The sequence below is a fragment of the Pieris napi genome, chromosome 3 (assembly GCF_905475465.1).
Source record: "Pieris napi chromosome 3, ilPieNapi1.2, whole genome shotgun sequence".
Lineage (NCBI taxonomy): Eukaryota > Metazoa > Arthropoda > Insecta > Lepidoptera > Pieridae > Pieris > Pieris napi.
This window is the reverse complement of record NC_062236.1, coordinates 1866987-1886097: the sequence shown is the minus strand read 5'-3', so window position 1 is coordinate 1886097 and position 19111 is coordinate 1866987. Positions and strand designations below refer to the sequence as shown.

At 33.1% G+C, this 19111-nt stretch overlaps 1 protein-coding gene across 3 annotated transcripts in view; it reads right to left on the bottom strand.

The window, feature by feature from the left end:
- Positions 1 to 19111, bottom strand: part of LOC125063749 (synaptic vesicle glycoprotein 2B-like) — a 31677-nt gene that overhangs the window by 5972 nt on the left and 6594 nt on the right. The window contains exons 2-6 of one of the 3 annotated variants that reach the window (XM_047670349.1): positions 18010 to 18030; positions 2622 to 2675; positions 1997 to 2158; positions 1033 to 1195; positions 622 to 743 (exon numbers count right to left, since the gene is read on the bottom strand). In XM_047670349.1, the coding sequence (XP_047526305.1) occupies positions 622 to 743; positions 1033 to 1195; positions 1997 to 2158; positions 2622 to 2675; positions 18010 to 18030 (522 nt within the window). Of the gene's footprint in view, positions 1 to 621; positions 744 to 1032; positions 1196 to 1996; positions 2159 to 2621; positions 2676 to 2826; positions 2933 to 9235; positions 9428 to 18009; positions 18031 to 19111 lie in introns of those variants that run through there. The other 2 variants (XM_047670351.1, XM_047670350.1) reach the window with 2 other exon arrangements.

Below are 19111 nucleotides of genomic sequence, written 5' to 3'. Positions count from 1 at the left end.
TAAATAATTATAATGTAGCTACAGCTATAGTCTACGGCTACAATTACTGCGATGACGTCAAACCCTGAAATGCGATAACGCAATTCCGACCACTAAGGCCACAACAACATACTCTGGACCTTAGCCACTTGGTCCTTCGGGCCAGTCTGTGGTTAGTGTGGATCTCTGTAAAGTTCACATGTCAAAAGGAAGGGACTGACTGGCAACAACACAGGGAATCCTAGTGCACTTTATTTTGCCTAAATATCCTGTTATTGTGTATAATAGGTAAAGTTTTTTCTTTCTTTCATGAGGTTGGAGGAAGAGCAGCATCTTCCTTCCTCCACAATAGTGTAATGTGGATTCGCCACAATTGTTAGTATTTAATTGTTATATCAATCTTCATTAATGTATGATTCATATATTATATCATATCAACATAATATTCAAGGTAAAGTGTCTTAATTAAATATCTCAATTTTTAATTCCGCACATAAAAAGAAAAGGTGCCCAGCCGTGACACAAACGTACGACCTTAGGGTTGAGGGTCGCACGCTCAAGCCACTAGGCCAACTGCTGCAACTGCTATCAAATTAATTATGATTAGTTTTCGTCAATTATTTGTATGTGTGTTTAACTTACGTGGTAGCAAGATGACACCAAGAGTCCAAAACATTTCCATCCAGCACAGGATTTTCTCACGGTATTTTGTAGCTTGGAACTCGCCGAGGTATGGGAAACAGATTCCCATGGCGCCAGCGACGCTGTAATGCAGATTATAGTTTTACAATTGAACAAAAAACATGAGAAAAACCATTAAAGAAGAGTCAACTTTTGTTACTAATAAAATATGTTATGTTTTATATATTCTTTAGCTTTATGTTCGAATGTGTAGTACTAGTGAATCAAAGACAATACATAATATTCGTTAAATAAATATACATAATTAATTTAACGTAACACCCCTAATTCTTATTTTAGTATGATATTTCTTATGTGTTTAATATATATTTAATAATTTTTATATCACAAAAACTAAAGAACAAAACTTACGCAAAACCGTTAATGAATCTACAAGCCATGAAGATGGGTAGCATCTGGACCATTGACGATAAGATGCCGACAAAGCCATCCAACAGCAGTGTGGAGACCAGCACAACCTTACGACCTTTGGTATCAGCCAGACATCCCCAGAAGTAGGAACCGATGACCATACCTATAAGGAAAAATATTACTTTAAGTGATTTGAATGAATTACACATAATCTTTGATTAGAATAATTTCTACGACCTCAGGGGACGCTCAATAAGTTTCAACAAGATAATAATATAATCTTTTGATGAACCTACTAAGCTTCTAGTCAGTGACGTAACAATAACAATAATAAAATGAGCCATGGGCCCCCGGACCCAAGTGGGCCCCTGCCCAACAGATTATTAAAATTAAACTGTGTACAACGTGACGATTTTAAGTGATAGGGATAATCAAAATTTGCCACGGGCCCCAGATGGTATAGTTACGCCACTGCTTCTAGTATTGTAATAAAATTTATATGTATTAGTTTTTAGTATCTAGTTCACATAATATTGTATCTATGATTTTTTTGTCATATCCGTATTTTTTTGGGAAATAAAAATAATATAAGAAGATACTTATGCAGACTTTTTATTATAATTTAAAACGCCTGATAAAACTTCCGAGCAATACATTGGCGAGTAATTTATTAGGTTTATTAGAAAACTTCATTGTTACAGCTTTTAATCGAGTCTTTTCTAAGCCTTTATGCTTGATTTATGTGTAATATCCTCTAGTCATTTGAAATTTGCTAATTATATTAATTATTGTCTAAGTAGTGTATAATAATAATAACAATAAGTTTTCTAGAAAAAATAACTAATTGCTATGTTGTTGGCAGACTATGCTAAAATCAAAAGAACACTAAAATAATTATTGGATACATAGCTTAGCTGACATTTTTATAATTTTGAACATAAGGGCCTGCTTAACATAAACTCACCCAACATAGGGGCAGCGGTCAACCACCCCTTATCAGAAGATGTCATTTTGAAGTCACATGTCGCAGCCGGCAACACGAAAGACACAATCGTGATACCAATGGCAGTGTCTGCATAGATCAGTCCGGTGATGGCGAGGAGACAGAAGTGGAATCGACCAAAGCCTGTAAATAAAGATTTGTACTTTGAAATATGAACTATATATTTAGCTAAAGATTGAATCTATCAAGCCCTAGAGCTTCTAAGAATTACTTGGAAGTACTACTTCTAGAAGTTATGTTAAAAAATACTGAAGCGTATATAAATGCTTAAAATATAATAGCTCCTTTTTTAATTATACATTGGAATGAATCCTCAACATACATTAAGTTATAATATAAATATTGCCGTTTATAAATTAGACTATAGCTAATTCGAAGGATCGATTATTTTTAGCAAAGAACAAAATCTCAATTCCCTTACCATTTTAGAATCCAACATATTGACGGCATGTAATCAAAATATTAATTATTTCTACAATTTCATCCAACTAAGAACACACTTTTTAACCTATTATTATTCTATTCTAATAATACGACTATATTCTTAAAACAATACTTAATCTTGAAATATTAATAAATAACATACCAGTCGCCGAAATAGCAGCTTCGAAGTCCGCTCCATGTTCCAAGAAATCTAAACCTGTAAAGAGAATTATCACATCACTTTCATTACGAAACAAAATTTGGCGACGGCAACGGAGATCGCGCGCCGATTATTTATTGTTTATTGCACCTGCGCAAACGCTATAATTTCACTATCCTAAACCTTGATACTATATAAAGACACTTAACTGACAAAACCGGACGTAAAGTTCTCGTCACAGTCAAATGCTGTTCAACAATCATTTTTGACACACGATCTTTCTACAATCCGCAATAACACTGAATAATATCTAGTACTGCATCTTAAATTATAGTATTTTCCTCGTATGCCACTTTAGGTCTTGTGTGACCGTGATTGAGGCGGAAATGGTGTGCAGTTGAATGCATTCAACTATGAGGGCGCTGCACTGACCTTATTTTGCGAAGGATTATCTACCCTCATAATTCTATGAATGAAATATTCTATTGTTTTAGATAAGATGCTGTTTACTGAAGTAAGTATATTGTGTATATGTTCTAGAATATAACTATGAAGCTAATTAATCATGTCTTTGTTTTTATTAAATATATATATATATATATATATGTATATATTTTATATATATATATATATATATATATATATATATATATATATATATATAAATGTTATAGTTTCTAACATTGAATTATTTTTTCGGCTATATGATATTACGTTTTAGATAATTTTTTGAATTAGTAATACATTTCTATGCATTAAGTTAATAAAGAATTCAAATTAAGATTGAATAAACTACTTCTTTTTAGTACGGTTTCTACAATGGCAATGTTACATAGCGTTTTGGAGCATTGTTAAGTTTTATCTATGTTTAATAGAAACTAATGATATAAACTAAATGCGACATAATATCGTATTAATAATATTATTTTTATAAATTTTAGATTTATGGATACATTTTTTTCATATCATTATTTTATGTGATACGCATAAATGTGTTCGCAAATCTTCGGAGGCTATGGGGGCTATGGGGGAGGTGCGATTAGGTGCCAATTTACAGGTCTATAAAATGAAAGTGGAAATGGGTGGTATACGCTGCGTAGGGCTCAAAGTCAGATTGCAAAGCAAGCCCTTGACTGAAATCCTCAAGGCAAAAAGAAGCGTGGTCGCCCAAAACAGACCTGGCAACGAAGCATCATTGCAAGGCGAGGGAAGCTGGAATGATGGAATTAATTAAGAGCTGCTCAGGACCGATCAGGATGGTTATACGAGTTATGGTTATGGTTATAAACCAAGTGGAGCAGAGGGCATCCCGCGTTTCTACGCGTTTGACTTGGTTGACATATTATGATAGATATATTTATTATTATTTTATTTTTATTTATTAACACTTCGTTGAAACATAATACAATTAACAAAATTAAATGAAAAGGATGGCAACTGGCGGCTTTATCGATTTCGAGCGATTTTTGCCAGGCTTTTTAAGAAAAAAATAATAGATAAGGTAGGCAAGAAGTGCAAAAATACATAATACACATAGTTATTTAGACAAAACTAAAACAGAAACAGAAAACTAAATTAAAAAAGGATACATGAAAAAGAAAAATTGGACATGAATCACGATAATTTCAGATCAGAAATAGTGTGTTCACAGCCATAACAGACACACATAAGTGTAGTTAGTGTAGTAATTTTTCTTCCATAGCATCTATATCTATTGATTTTTCTCCAAATTTGCCGACACGCCCATCCATTTCGTTTAATTACTACCAAACTCCTATATTAGTTCCCATTCACATGTTTATGTTTAGATCGGTTCCACTAAACGAATTACCGCTAATTGGTAATTAATACGATAGACAACTTTGCAATAACAAAGACATATGAATACTCCACAGCATTATTAATGCTGATTAGTTATTAATTAAACATGATCTCTTCTCAGAATGTTTAGCAGTAATGCCAGTAACACCGTGGGCGTAAGATACACAAACACTTGCATAGCTGTCTATTTGGTTATAATTATTAGAGCCTTTCTAATGAATCATATATAATCATACAAAAATTGGTTAATTAACATTTCTTAATATGAGTATTAGCCGCAGCTATTAAATTTTTTTTATATGTATGTTTATGGAGGTATAAGGTAATAAAGTATTATACATAAATAAATATTAGTTGTGTTAGTTGAAGTTGTAAAAATTAAGTTAGAATTTTTTGTGGTCTAGTGTTGCATGGCTTTTAGGGTTTGCGCCTCCTTCATATTTTTCTATTTCCATTTTTCTTTCTTTTTTTTTCTTTGATTTTCGTCAACGCATTGTTCAGATCTAATTGTCTTTGTATGATAGGGATCTTACGTTAAAGTACAAAATTATAATTGTTGTGACGTGAGTTATGTAACCTAACATTACATATGTATAATATATATCTTTATTAATAATTAGAAGCGTAAAGAAAATGTAAACAATCACCGCACACTTGAAGCCAAAAAACGCCCTTTACTTTTGACCACATCATAAATTGTAATTTAACATTCTCGTTTCCGATAATATCCAAATACATAAGTGTCACTTAGATCTACGAACTCTTCAATAAGTTAGTTTTTTGTTAATACAGCGTCCCAACCCCCTACCCCTAATGTTATCTTAGTTATAAGCTCATGTTTTAAACAAGCTAGTTATTACCCAGATTCAAAGTGTTTTATTTGAACACATCCATAAAACAACCGAAACCGATTAACTCATGAGCGCCTTTTTAATTTTTATTATTGTCTTGTTCTTCGTTTTTCATATGTAATGGTATTATTATATTAAAATATATTAATTACAAAATTAATGAAAGTATTGATATATTTTACAACAATCTTCCAACTTATGGTCTAAGATCCCGCTATACAACGACCTTCACCGAGATGCTTATTTAATGAAACTTATTTTATATATAATTTAATATGTCAATAAATATAATCCATATGGGTTGCCTAGCAAATTTCAGTCCAGAGTATGTTTAATTAATTTAAAAAAAAAATATTTTTTTTATAATTTGCATGTAGTAAATTTTTTGAACTTTTTTCAATCAATCACTATTACCGTAATTTTGTTTATCACAGGTATAATGAGGTTTAAGTTTTTATTTAGTTTTTTTTGCTCGTCTATTTTTTTTCATTGCTAGTTTTGAAAATTTTATGTTCTAATATAATCGAGTGTATGTGTGTAAAATTTGTGAAGTCATATTTTCTTGTATATTTAAAGCAAACATGATGCTTTAGGACATAAATAAAAAAAAAGTATTATTATAAAGAATTTCTTTTTCAAAACCTTCAGATATGTGATCTAATATTTAGAATTTTTAATCATAAAATATCAAAAAGTTTACTTAGATAGCTTTTAGCAGATTGCAAAATAATAATTTTTTTTATATATTTTTATTTTATTTTTTTATAAAAACTGTATATTTTAGAAAGCTAATCCTCTTTGTATATACGGCGAAATAATTTAGTCAAATATATGTATTCATACGAGAAGAAGAAGCACACGAGAACTGTTCTGAAGTGTTCATTTTCAAGTATTATTGTTTTATTTATTTCGATTATAATTGCGGTGTCTACATTACTTCATATGTTGATGTATATACATGCAACCATATGGTTGTAATTTCGAATATTAAATGAAATGGGAATGTGGCCGACGTTCAACTGTTTCTTTGCGACTGTCTCGCCGGCCACATCCGTTGTTCTAAAATCGAATGTTTTTAAAAACCCGTAAAGAGGTTTTCATCTTTTCTGAGAGTCTTTCGCCATCAAAGACTTATATCGCATGCAATTTAAACACGAGTAAACAGCAGGCAGACTAGACATATTTTTAATTTAAAACTATAAACAAACCATATAAGCATCAGTACATAACATGTGCACACATGATTAAATTGTCACACTCACTATCTTATCACATAACATTTGTATGATAAATCAATTTTTTTCGTCAAAATTAGATGAAGGATTTTACCGCCGTAAAATTGTTGATATGTACGCAGATAAAATTGTTTAATAAGTTCTGACATTGCTATGTAGAGGGCATATTTGGGAACATTTTACAAGTCATCTATTTGAGACTTTTTGTGACACGTAGTTATCGTAGAAAAAAATCGTTATAAACATAGTATGGTAGAAAAACGACTCAAACCTTTCCTGCGCAAAAAATTCATTTAAAAATGTGTCATATATTATCTCTATATATAAAATTATCGTGTCACAATGTTCGTCCCCATACTCTTCCGAAACGGCTCAACCGATACTTATGAAATTTTTTAATGCATATTCAGTAAGTATGATAAGCGGCTACTATCTATATTTCAAACCCCTAAGTGAACTAACCCCAATTGAACTGATGAAGTGATTTTTTTTTGTTTTAATTTTTTTATGATACAGCATACAAAAATACATACAATCCCTAATTTTCCCCCCTCTACGACCAACCCCTATTTTTTATTATTGTAGATAGTTATTTTTATTAAACTAAAAATATGTTTCCTAGAAATAATATACATAGCTAAACAAACATTTGCCGGGTCAGCTAGTATTTAAATAAAATTAAACTTAATTCATTATTTACATAACGTTTCGAGTGCTTTTCAGCAAAGCGATAGTCTGCCTCATCAGCTTATCGCGTTTTTATCGCATTTATTGTCGTAAAGGAAGTTTTACTAAAATAAAACCTATACATACAAAGAAAGACAATTTTTATGTAGCATATTTGGGGCAAACAAGCCTACGGGACGGGCAAAACCATGGACACCCATTTTAGTGGGTGCGTTGACGGCCTTTGAGGGAGGAGTTAGCTACTTTTGGAACAGTTGGATATATTTTAATACTAGCCGCGGGACTTTAATTATGGGAGGTCTTTTATGTTTTGTTTATGACAGAATCACGTTGACAACGTACCCGTTGTCTATGAATCACCCGTACACGCAAAGCATACAATGAAACAGAAAATAAATAGCAATGACGTTTATTTAATAAATTTATGGCTTGTCTATGTTTTTGTAATCCTTCCACGGGGTAGAAGAACACTTTTTGAGTCTGTATGAGTTGCATTTGTGCCTGACACACGTCGTTTTATGTATGCACACATACGTAATTGCGCACATGAAAGAAAATAGGTTGGGGCCTGAACCTAGGTTTGAAAAAAAAAGTTGACAAAAAAGTTTCAAAATTTCTTTCATTCAAATTGGGTAGTATACAACCAGTGGCGCTACAACCTGATTTTGTTCTTAGGTTTCTATTAATTGATTTTCTTAATCGGCAAACAGAACAGCACTCAAAATCGGCACATTGTAGGATTTTAAAAAATAGATTTTTGATTTTAATAAAAAAAAACTACATTATATAAAACTACATATAAAAAAAATTAATTTAGGTAATTATTACGTTTAATTAAAATATTTTCTGTCAAAGTCAAAGTCGGTGCCGAGTCCATAATAGTCAAGTATTTTTATCGATTTCCTAAGAATATCCAAGTACAAGGACCGAATGGTCAATCAAATCAATCAAATCAGTTATTACATTACATACTCATTGATTTTGGCACCGTCAAAAAAAAAATGCTTTATTATGTTATTTAAAAAAAATTACCATTATTTAAGAGAAAAATAATACAAGATCATTTTATAGAAATAAGAAAACAAATTCTTACGTTTTAGGCCAGTTCAGTATCGGTTCTATTTTTAAAGGATTTTTTAATTATCATAAGAGTAAAAAGCCGTTAAACCAGAAAACATTTCCATAAATAATTGGTGTATTTTTGAAAACCGATTGACTTTTACTAAACATAAGCCACATATTTTTGAACCGCCACTATATCTGCCCACATTACATTTATTACGCAACGCCCTGTATAAATAGTATATGTATTACATTACTGAAAGTTTTTGTAAATCGTGTACAGTAATAAATCGCCATAAAATTGATCACAAGATTTCAGAGCAATATACGCGCCAATACGATTATGTACCACTACCAAATTGTTTTATTTTTTTTCAAATTTAGTGGTTCTATACGATACGCAAAAGGTCCTATTAATATCTAAATACTTAATGCGTTATAATTAATTTATCGATATTATTAGTTAGCTTTATTGCTCATTTTGATTTTATCACAGTGGTTGCCTGGAAGGGATCGCTCGAAAGCGATAAGGCCGCCAGTTGCCCTCCTTTACATTTAATTATGTTAAATTTTTATATTGTAATGCAACAAAGTGTAAATAAATAAATACATTTACAAATATGCATCTAAATCAAAATTTCCAAAGTTTCTATTAGATCTAAAATGTAGTCTATCTTACATATAGATAAACCTCAATTAATAAAAAATTACTTATATAGGTACTATAAACTTATTTTAAAAGTTAATTCGCTAAAATCTTTACTCATTGTCACTAACTGTCATACCTAAAACAATAGATCGTCAAACGAATTCTATCCAAAAGTCAATATTCTATACAACAAAGAATGATCTTGGATCTTCAACCGCAAAGACTGTCACATTGATTGGCAACCGTATAGTTTCACATTATACGTTGCGCATACACACAAATATAATATTAATAATTAATCACTCCACTCACCCATTGTAATAAAATCACTTCACTATTGTCCAGATTAAATCACTACGGTCTATTTTCGCATGATATCCTGTTGTGCAACAATGCGCGCGAGCAGCGGCCGTTGTTCGCGTGTTGCCTGAGAAGGCTTCTGTACGAATGGTAGCACAGAGACGTGCACTATCGAAGATTCCTACCACTTGATAACAGTAAGGCCACGCTATCACTCATCTCGCGTTGTCACGGCGACCACGATCCATCTTACCTCTAGGTTACGTTACATAATTTCCGAATTGTCGCTAATTACTTTTCATCGGAAAATTCGATAAGAAAATTTTCAGGTAGCTGTCAGCTTGAAGTATTATTTGAAGTAATAAAAACATCGTGATTCGTGACCTACGTACTAGAGGTTTTATGGTAATTTAATGGTATTTTTCACTATCACTAAATACGACGTTGGTGTATCGTAAAAGTATACTAAGCACGTTAAGCAAAATTTTTCCATTGTTGATTTGATTTAAACACATTTTTCAAGGCAGTTTTTGCCACGCACCACCACTTTGTGGAACCCACTGAAGTAGCTGCCCACTGAAGTATTTCCGAACCAATTCGACTTAGGGTCCTTCAAGAAAATAGCGTACCAATTCTTAAAAGGCCGGCAACGCACTCGCGAGCCTTCTGGCATTGAGAGTGTCCATGTTATGTTACCCGCAAATTAGTCACTTTGCAGGTTAAAATGGGTTTATCGCAATTATATAATTACAAAACGCATTTCGTGTGCTTCCGCCATAGTCTAAAGCAAAATATTTTTTATCATTTAATGACAGGCAAGTATAAATGCGATCAGGATTCCCTGTATAATTAAATGTTATAAAAAAATAGATGAAACTTAAATTACCTAAAGCGTGGTGAGAGGTGTTTATATTAATTAATTACCATTTCATATCACCATATATGTGTGTATATGTGTGTAGATATGTCGGTGTATAATGGCATTAATAGGAATGGGTTCGGGCCACACTTTCACTGTCAAATGGTCACAGCCTTGCGATTCTGTAATTCACTTTTCGAACTCTCACAGCGGTTTTCACAGCGGCGGTCGCGCTCAAATCAGTCGTAAAGTAGTTATTCACAGAATCGCAAGGCAGGACATACATAAATAAAATCTTGGGCTCACACATACTCTCTATATATTCAGCATCTATATACTATATAAAATCTAGTAATATATAAAAACCGACCTTCTATTTAGCGATTACATGATCAAATGTATCAGCGCTTTTAAAGGCTTGTGTTTGAAATACTGCCTTTTATACTATTATTTATATATATTAAGTCCATAGTACAAAGCATCCAATTGTTTTCAAGCAATTTGCGGTTCTAAAGCTTCTTACGGACCCAAGAGAGTCAATCAGAGCAGCTGCGAGCACAAATGAGCCTCCCTTCGCAAAGATCTCTTTAATCAAAATATTTATTAGCCAATTAAAAAGACGTTGTTTAAAGCCTTTTTCTTTAGGATTCTATAAAAAAAATAACATTCGTAATTGCTATGAGACAAATAGTTTTCTATAAAATTAGCATTCTACTATTTTTTGGTTGTTAAACTCAAAATTACTTTTATATAACAATTAATTAATTTGTAGTAGGCTGTTACATCATCATCAGACGGCTCATTGGTCTAGTGGTTAGTACCCCTGACTGCGAATCCATGGGTCCCGGGTTCGATCCCCGGCTGAGACAAACATCGATGTGATGAGCATTTGGTGTTGTCCTTAGGTCTTGGGTGTTTAAAATATGTATTTATATGTCTATCTATCTATAATATTTATACGTTGCCTAGTACCCATAACACAAGCTTCACCAGCTTAGGATGGGACTAGGTCAATTGGTGTGAATTGTCCAATCATATTATTATTATATTATTATTTTACATTCTTTTGCTGCTTTCTTAACCGTCAGCATGGCTTAGTGGTTAACGCATATTGTGAGCCTGGAGAAAAATTTCCGGTAAAACTATAACTGTCTCACTTTGGTAGGCTCAAAAGCACCTTAAAGCAGAAACGAACCGGTAATGTTCCATCTTCTAAATATAAAAAAAACTAAAAAAAAACTAGTGGTGCTACACCTTGTTAGGTCTGGGCCTCAGATCCATGATCATTTCTAATAGACAAGTAGGTGATCAGCCTCCTGTGCCTGACACGCCATAGACTTTTTGGGTCTATGGCAAGTCGGTTTGCTCACGATGTTTTCCATAACCGTTCAAGCGAATATTAAATTCGCACATAGACAGAAAGTCCATTGGTGGATCGAACCTATGACTTCATGGATGAGAGTCGCACGTTAAAGCCACTTGGCCAACACTAATCTTCTAGATTAATGTTATTTTTTTAATCTGATAATAGTGACAGTTCAGTTTAAGTAGGAACAGAAACAGCAATATACGACTGTGTCAAACGTAATTAATTTTGACATAGGCATTTAGTTCTAGCGACATAATGATGCAACTTAACAGTGCGCACGCACGAAAACAACGCCATATGCGGACGAAATGGGCTGATATTCGCACTACCGTCTCCATATAGGGCCTAATAGTTTATTGTTTATCGAAATATCGCAGTGCGTCTACGACACTGCCCAGGGTCGTGATCGGCGGTCAAGTGCGACCGCATGCCTAGTACGGCAGGGTTGTGACAAATCCTACTAATATTATAAACGCGAAAGTTTGTAAGTATGGATGGATGTTTGTTACGCTTTCATGTAAAAACTACTGAATGGATTTTAATGAAACTTTACACTAATATAGCTTATACGTCAGAATAACACATAGAATTCATTAAGATATTGTATCCCTGTTTATTGAGTCTCCCTTTTTGGTTGGAGGAAGCTCTCTTGCAAGGCTTGTTACCTTGTCCACCTCGGGCGATTGCTGGTAGTAGATGGGTATACACAGGAGCGAGTCCAACATAACCCTGTACCACGAGGCAGGCGTGCTTTGGAAGCATGCAACTGAAAAAGGTATCTAACGAGAAAGTTCTTAAACGAGTTGGAAAATCGAAAAAACTTATGCAGAACATTAAACAACAGAAAGTTGGGTACCTGGATACGTGTTGCGCCATGCTACCACCTCGTTCAATGAATTGTAATGGGTATGTCACCGTAAAATTGTAAACACCGTTAGATTGTAATCTATCTCGCGAGATTGGAAACTGTCGAAAGATTGTGAACCTCAACGAACTGCTTACAATTTAACGTATTATTATTCGGTAGTTATATGAAATTGTTGGGAAGTAAAATTAATCTGTAATTGACCAAAGAAGTTTGCAATCTACCGAATAATAATACGTTAAATTGTAAGCAGTTCGTTGAGGTTCACAATCTTTCGACAGTTTCCAATCTCGCGAGATAGATTACAATCTAACGGTGTTTACCATTTTACGTTAACAGGTACAACGCCATACGGCGTGTTGGTAGAAAAATCATGGCTTCGTAACGTAAGTGGAAATTTGGCATTTGGCACAGGAGAAGACTAGCTTCACGAGACTGACGGCCGAACTCCAATAGAGAGTCACCAAAAGTAGAGCACACCTTCCTTCGACGTGGTTATTCTACAGATCTGTATTCCTATATAAGATATTTCTGTTTAATGATCTCTTCATGAGGTTTAAGTTTCTATTTAGTTTGAGATTTTTGCTGTTTGCTTGTTTAATTTTTTTTTTGCTAGTTTGAATTTTTTTATGTTCTTATTTAATTTAATGTGCATGTGTATAAAATTTGGGAAATCATACATTCTTGTATATTTGAGGCATACATATTGTTTTAGGACTTATAAATAAATAGATAAATTTGAGACATTTCACCGACAACGACTGTATACTTTTTCTATTCCCATATTTCTATTGAATTTTGTCTTTATTGCTCTCGTAACTTGGCATATAAATAAACGTGAGAAAACAGTTTAATTTAAAGTTCCTTTGGTCTAGTAGTTATATCCGTGACTCAAAATTATTTATTTATTAACACTTCGAATCTTTAAAAGTACATATTAAATCTGGACATCGATTAGGTAGATATGTATTTCTTTTTGACGTTCATAAGTGTACATTGCCTATATGAATAAATGATTTTGACTTTGATATAGTAAGGTTAGAAAAAGAGCACAAAATACTGTACCATTCAATACAATAAACAATTTACACGTGAATACATAACCGTGTATAATTAAAATGCTCCTTTCTATATATTACGTTAAGTTTATTAAAATTTACACTTCTCGCCCTTACAGCCCTGAATCCAGGTCTAGGTTTAGGTCACCAAGCGTAATTATTTTCCTTTAAAATTGCGATAATAACATCATTGACCCTTCTCATTATCCTCTTAAGTGAAACTACAATACCTAATTATTATTTGCATATGTTATCAAGGGAAAACCATTGTCACATTTACACAGATTAAACCAAACAATAAGATATTAAACAAAGCCTTTATCATGTATTGAATACAAATTTGATGATTTAATATTGTGTGTACTCTCTCTTCTGTCATATCTGAGCATCATGAGCAAGACAACATCTGAAGGGGACTAACTGTTTCCATCTGTGTCCAGCGCCACTCTTATACAGGGTATAGTTTTGAGGATGATGATCGGTCCATCTGGTTGAACGGCCTCGTGATCCACGCCTTCTGTATTACGACCACGATCAGTTTCTCCAAGTTCTCATCACCTCTGTGCATTGTATGTTACTAAACTTTTAAATTTGTCATTTAATACATTCTGTACAGAGTTTTTTTATAAATTAAAAATGAAGCCACCATATTCTACAAATATTATGTACTAACAAAAACAATATACTAATGTTTGTGGTGTGTGTGAGAATATGAAATGTGTGTGTTTTTTTGTTCTTAAAAATCCATTTGATTCGCTTATTTCTTTCGAAAGAAGTACCTACTAGTCTCACCTTTTCCTTATTATATAGATTTACAATACGTCAATGTTTTTAGCATAGTTTGTACCGAAACAAATGTAAAACGTTGATGTTGTTATTTAGAATATCTCTTGTACATTCGAATATAGGGCTTAAATTCCATTATATCTGAGTCTCTTATGTATATGAAATATGTGGTTACTAGGTTCCTCGAAAGTATTTTCTGACTAAATATCCAAATCATGATCAGCGTCTTCACAGCGCACTGTTTGCTTTAATCTGTGGCTGGATTTATTTGTTGGCGACTCTCGTTTCGTATGCAGAACAAAACTCCGTCCTTTATTATTGATTTCGACATTCTGAGTGATTATGTCCTTAACTTTGCCGAAATAATAATAAATCATTACAAACTGGCCTTGTCTTTGGGCACCTAAAGTACATCGAGTAGGAAATTAAATTACAAGTCAAATTGATAACCTTCTCGGTTTTTTGCAGTCGGTTAAAAAGGAGGTAACACCGAATCATCCAATACTATTAGGGCAAGGCGTAGTTTTAGTTATATGTATATATATCATTTAATTTACCAGAAAACCAGTGGTGCTACAACCTTTTGAGGTCTGGGCCTCATAATTTTGCATCTCTTTCGTGACTGTTTAATTTTCATAATAAGTAGATCAGCCCACTGTGCCTGACACAATGTTTTCCTTCACCGCACGAGGGCGATGAAAGTGATTGGTAGGTGCACAACCGAAGATTGAACCTACGAACTCAGGAATCAGAGTCGCACGCTGAAACCACTAGACCATCGTCGAAATTTTGCCTAAACCATAGTTTAAGTCTATTTTTTAATTCAACATAAAAACACTAATTTATATTATAATTAACAAACTGCTTATTACAATGTTATTAAATAACATCTGCGTGTTCTCCTAAAATAAAAAATAAAAAACTTATTTTTATCTGATAAAACAAAATGAGCGGGACGATCACCTGTTTATAAGCAAGAGATAGCGTCACCTTTGTACCCACACGATTGGCAGTGCCTTTCAAGAAATAAAGTCCTCCCTAGTGTGAGGACTAGCGTTATATAAATTCTGTCACAACGCTTTTGTCATAAATAAAGCTTTTATTTATTTATTTTATTATTATTAAAATCACGATTTATTTAATTGATATGTAATAAAAGAACTAGTGATTGTTTCAATCTCACAAAAAATTGTTAATTTAGTTTATTTTTATTTATTCGTTACATTTATACAAAAACAAATAAAATACATAAATATAAGGGATGCAACGGGCCTTATCGCTAACAAGCGATATCTTCCAGGCAACCCTAGTAAGGAAAAAAAATAAATATGATAGGTAAAGTGCAAGGAGTGCATAACCAAATCTTATAAAATTTATAGAACCTTATCTAAAATAATACAAAAAAATAATAAAACAAACTAAAAACTAAAAATCTAATCTCACGGATTCAAGTATTACAAAAGTCACGATTGAGCAGGATAGGATATGGTTAAGAAATGTTTATGCAGAAGAGTTTTAAAAGATGTTAAGGCAGCCAATCGTATGGCTGTTGTCTTCACTCACCCTTCTTCAATCTTTAATTCCGTCATAAATTTATTAATTACGAATTTTAATCCATTAAATAAACATGAAATCAAAAATCTAAGAATATCAAAACGTATCTTTATCATCAGTGTAGTACTGGTACAATTGACGTCACTGAGGCTCGGAAAGAATGTCGAGAGCTAACCTCGACGACGCCACCAATTGTATAATACATAGGTGCTAAGAAATTGGTAATAAACAACACGTAATATTGTGGAGGGTCGCAGGCGCCGCGCGCGGAATACTAAAGATTTGAAGGAAACAAATATTCGAGACCTCGACCTCGTTGCGTCTTGCGACACAGATCTAAATAACATTGATATATAACATAGACTACATCATGACATGTATATTATATGTACATACCTTTCCCTCGCAATATATTTATGAAAATATTACGTATGTATACAAAAATAGTGATAAGTTTACGAGAATAGAACATACGCACAATGTTAATACACGGAACAAACGCAGGCTGCAATTTCCCCGTACTAGACTATCTACAGTTAGTAATTCTTTTTTGGGAAAAGGGATACTCTTCTTTAATAAAATCCCAGAGGCTTTTATCTCTGCCTTTTAATAAATTTAAGAAATGTAATAAAGAAATGCTGTGTTTTTACAGGCTTACTATAAAGTTAACGATTATCTAGTTGATAAAAGGGCTTGGGACTCGTGCTAGACAGGCTACTTCTAATTAATTTGCGATATTTGTTTGAAAATAAGTGTTGTTTGATGATTTGCTATTTTAAAAGAGTACCGAGAGTTTTTTACGCCGGCTTTTTCTCTCGGCCTACACCCTCTGTCTTCTTTGCCGATGAGTAGAGATAGATGCCTACAAATTCAAATTTAATGACGTAGAATAAGTGATACCTGTATCTTAAATTCCATAATAAACATATTTTTTTTATAACCTAACCTATTTAATAATAATTCCACTCATTGTTTTTAGTAATCTGTGTACGCCAAGTGTTTAAATATTATTCATACTAGGTATTGTCTGAAAAATCTCTGGTCTAGAAATAAAACTCTGGACCCCCGTAGGTACTTAGTTATTTTTATAGAACAGAGGGCAAACGGGCAGACTCACCCAATGTTAACTGATACCGCCCATGGACGCTCTCAATGCCAGAGGGCTCGCGAGTGCGTTGACGGCCTTTTAAAAATTTACACGCTCTTTTCTTGAAGGAACCTAATTAGAATCAGTTTGTAAAACTGATCTAAAAACAATCTTCTTTCACCGGAAGTGATGTTCTATACTTCTAGAGTACACAGTGGGTCACAAACAAACCACGGAGGTTTCTGTTTACCTAAATATGACTTGACACTTGATATAACTCAAATAGCAAACAAGAAAATCAATCGGAAGTGCAAAGTTGAATTGCCATTTACAGTTGCTATTTGTAAAATGCCTCCGACTGCGTCAAAATGGTAACAGCATTGACTGATATAAAAACGAGGTCTACAAATCATATATCATATATATAAATAATATATCTATATCTACAAACTTTAAAATTTATGTGTTTTAGAGTCACAAACGGCTTACTCAAATCTATTAAATGGTTTCTAACAATATTATATATTTAACTAGTGGATCCGACAGACGTTGCCTTGTACACACGTCTTACATACAATACAAAATATCTAATAATGTAAATCATTCTCGACTCCACATGAACACACAAAATATTTTAACAAAATCTGCCGTTTAGGAGTTTAATTACGAACACATGCACAGAAGATTTATATATATATATATATACAAGCTGTTTATTTGCTGTTTAGATTAATAACCTAGACACAGAGTGCAGCGCCATCTGCCGGGCTGATTTGTGAATCTAAACCATCCAGGGCGCCACCCAAACGCATACAAAAAAATTCATTCAACTCCATTACGGAATATTCCATTAGTGCACAGCTGGGGTTCGAACCTACGACCTCAGGTATGAGAATCGCACACTGGAGCCACATGGCCCACACTGCTCTAATGCTAATAAGCAATACAATTATACCGGATTAGATATTGACAGATTTGAGTAAGCTGAGCATTGAAAAATGTTACGGCCCAAGTGTATCTTATTGAAACTTATAATTTATTCTTAATAAATGACTCTGTACGATGTAATGACAAAAACTCTACAAGGGAAATATAATATCTACTGACATTACAAAATTTACCCAAAAAGCAACGATAAATCCTATATAAGAAAATACAGCCTTAAATAATTATGGTAATACAAACTATTATGAACGAAAATTCCGAACCTGTGCTTCCCGTAGCGATACCTGTAATTTGAAGAGACAACCTCTTAGCTTTATTCATTGACTTAGGATATTTGTTACCATGGTTACCATTTATTAAATGATTTAATTGTAACTATGGTACAGATACCGGCAAACTTCTTGAGCATTAAACAAGGGATAGGAGAAAAGTTTGCGCATCGTACGCAGCGCGGGACACAAACGTCAACTAATTTACCAATTGACACGTCACTCTTTCGCTGCCACCCCCTCCCCCTACCTAAAAGCGCTTCTGCGCAGGCAAGGACATTTGTTCAAGATGTTTGCCGGTATCTGTACCAACAAACTATTCTTAGTCTACCTACAGTACTATTTTAGGGCCCTCTGGCAATATTAGTGTCTATGGGCCGTTTGTCCCCTGTTATAAAACTTGTGTAAACATATTAAAAACAACTAGATTTTAAGCAAACGAGTTGGTGTTCAGTCGCCCATGAACTCTCGTAATTCTTTTTAAAATTTTATTTTTCTATTATATATATTTATTAGTAGTCTTACAACTGACATTTATCAAAATAGATTACATTGATAAACAAATATTTATATGAAACAGAAAACCATTTCAAAAGGGCATTAAAGATACATATCAGAATGAGCCTATACTAAAATTGGGACGGCTATGGCGACGTGTATCTCGTTCGTATATACATATTAAGTTTCTCATATAAATAAAATACATTCTTTTTGTAATGAGAATGTATTTAAACATTAAAACATAAGTACATTAATAGTCATAAAAAAACTGAAATGAAACCTTAAACAAAGGACAATTATTATTCAAAATTCTAAAGAAAAACTAAACTGTTACTGCTAAACAAATTCTTCCCGCTTTTTCAAATATCATTACATCCTCTTTGGTAAGCTGGAAAATATCAGTCTTCATAATTAGTGTCATAGTTACCTAACACCCGAAACATTGGCGAATTACGCAGATAATTCATGTTCGTACGAGGCACATGGAATAGTTGCGAATATCATGACGCATAGAGATTCTTATAGAAATTAACGACAGCAAATAGATGCTAATTTATATTCTTCTCAAAGGACCTTAAGTCTAGTATAGTACGTA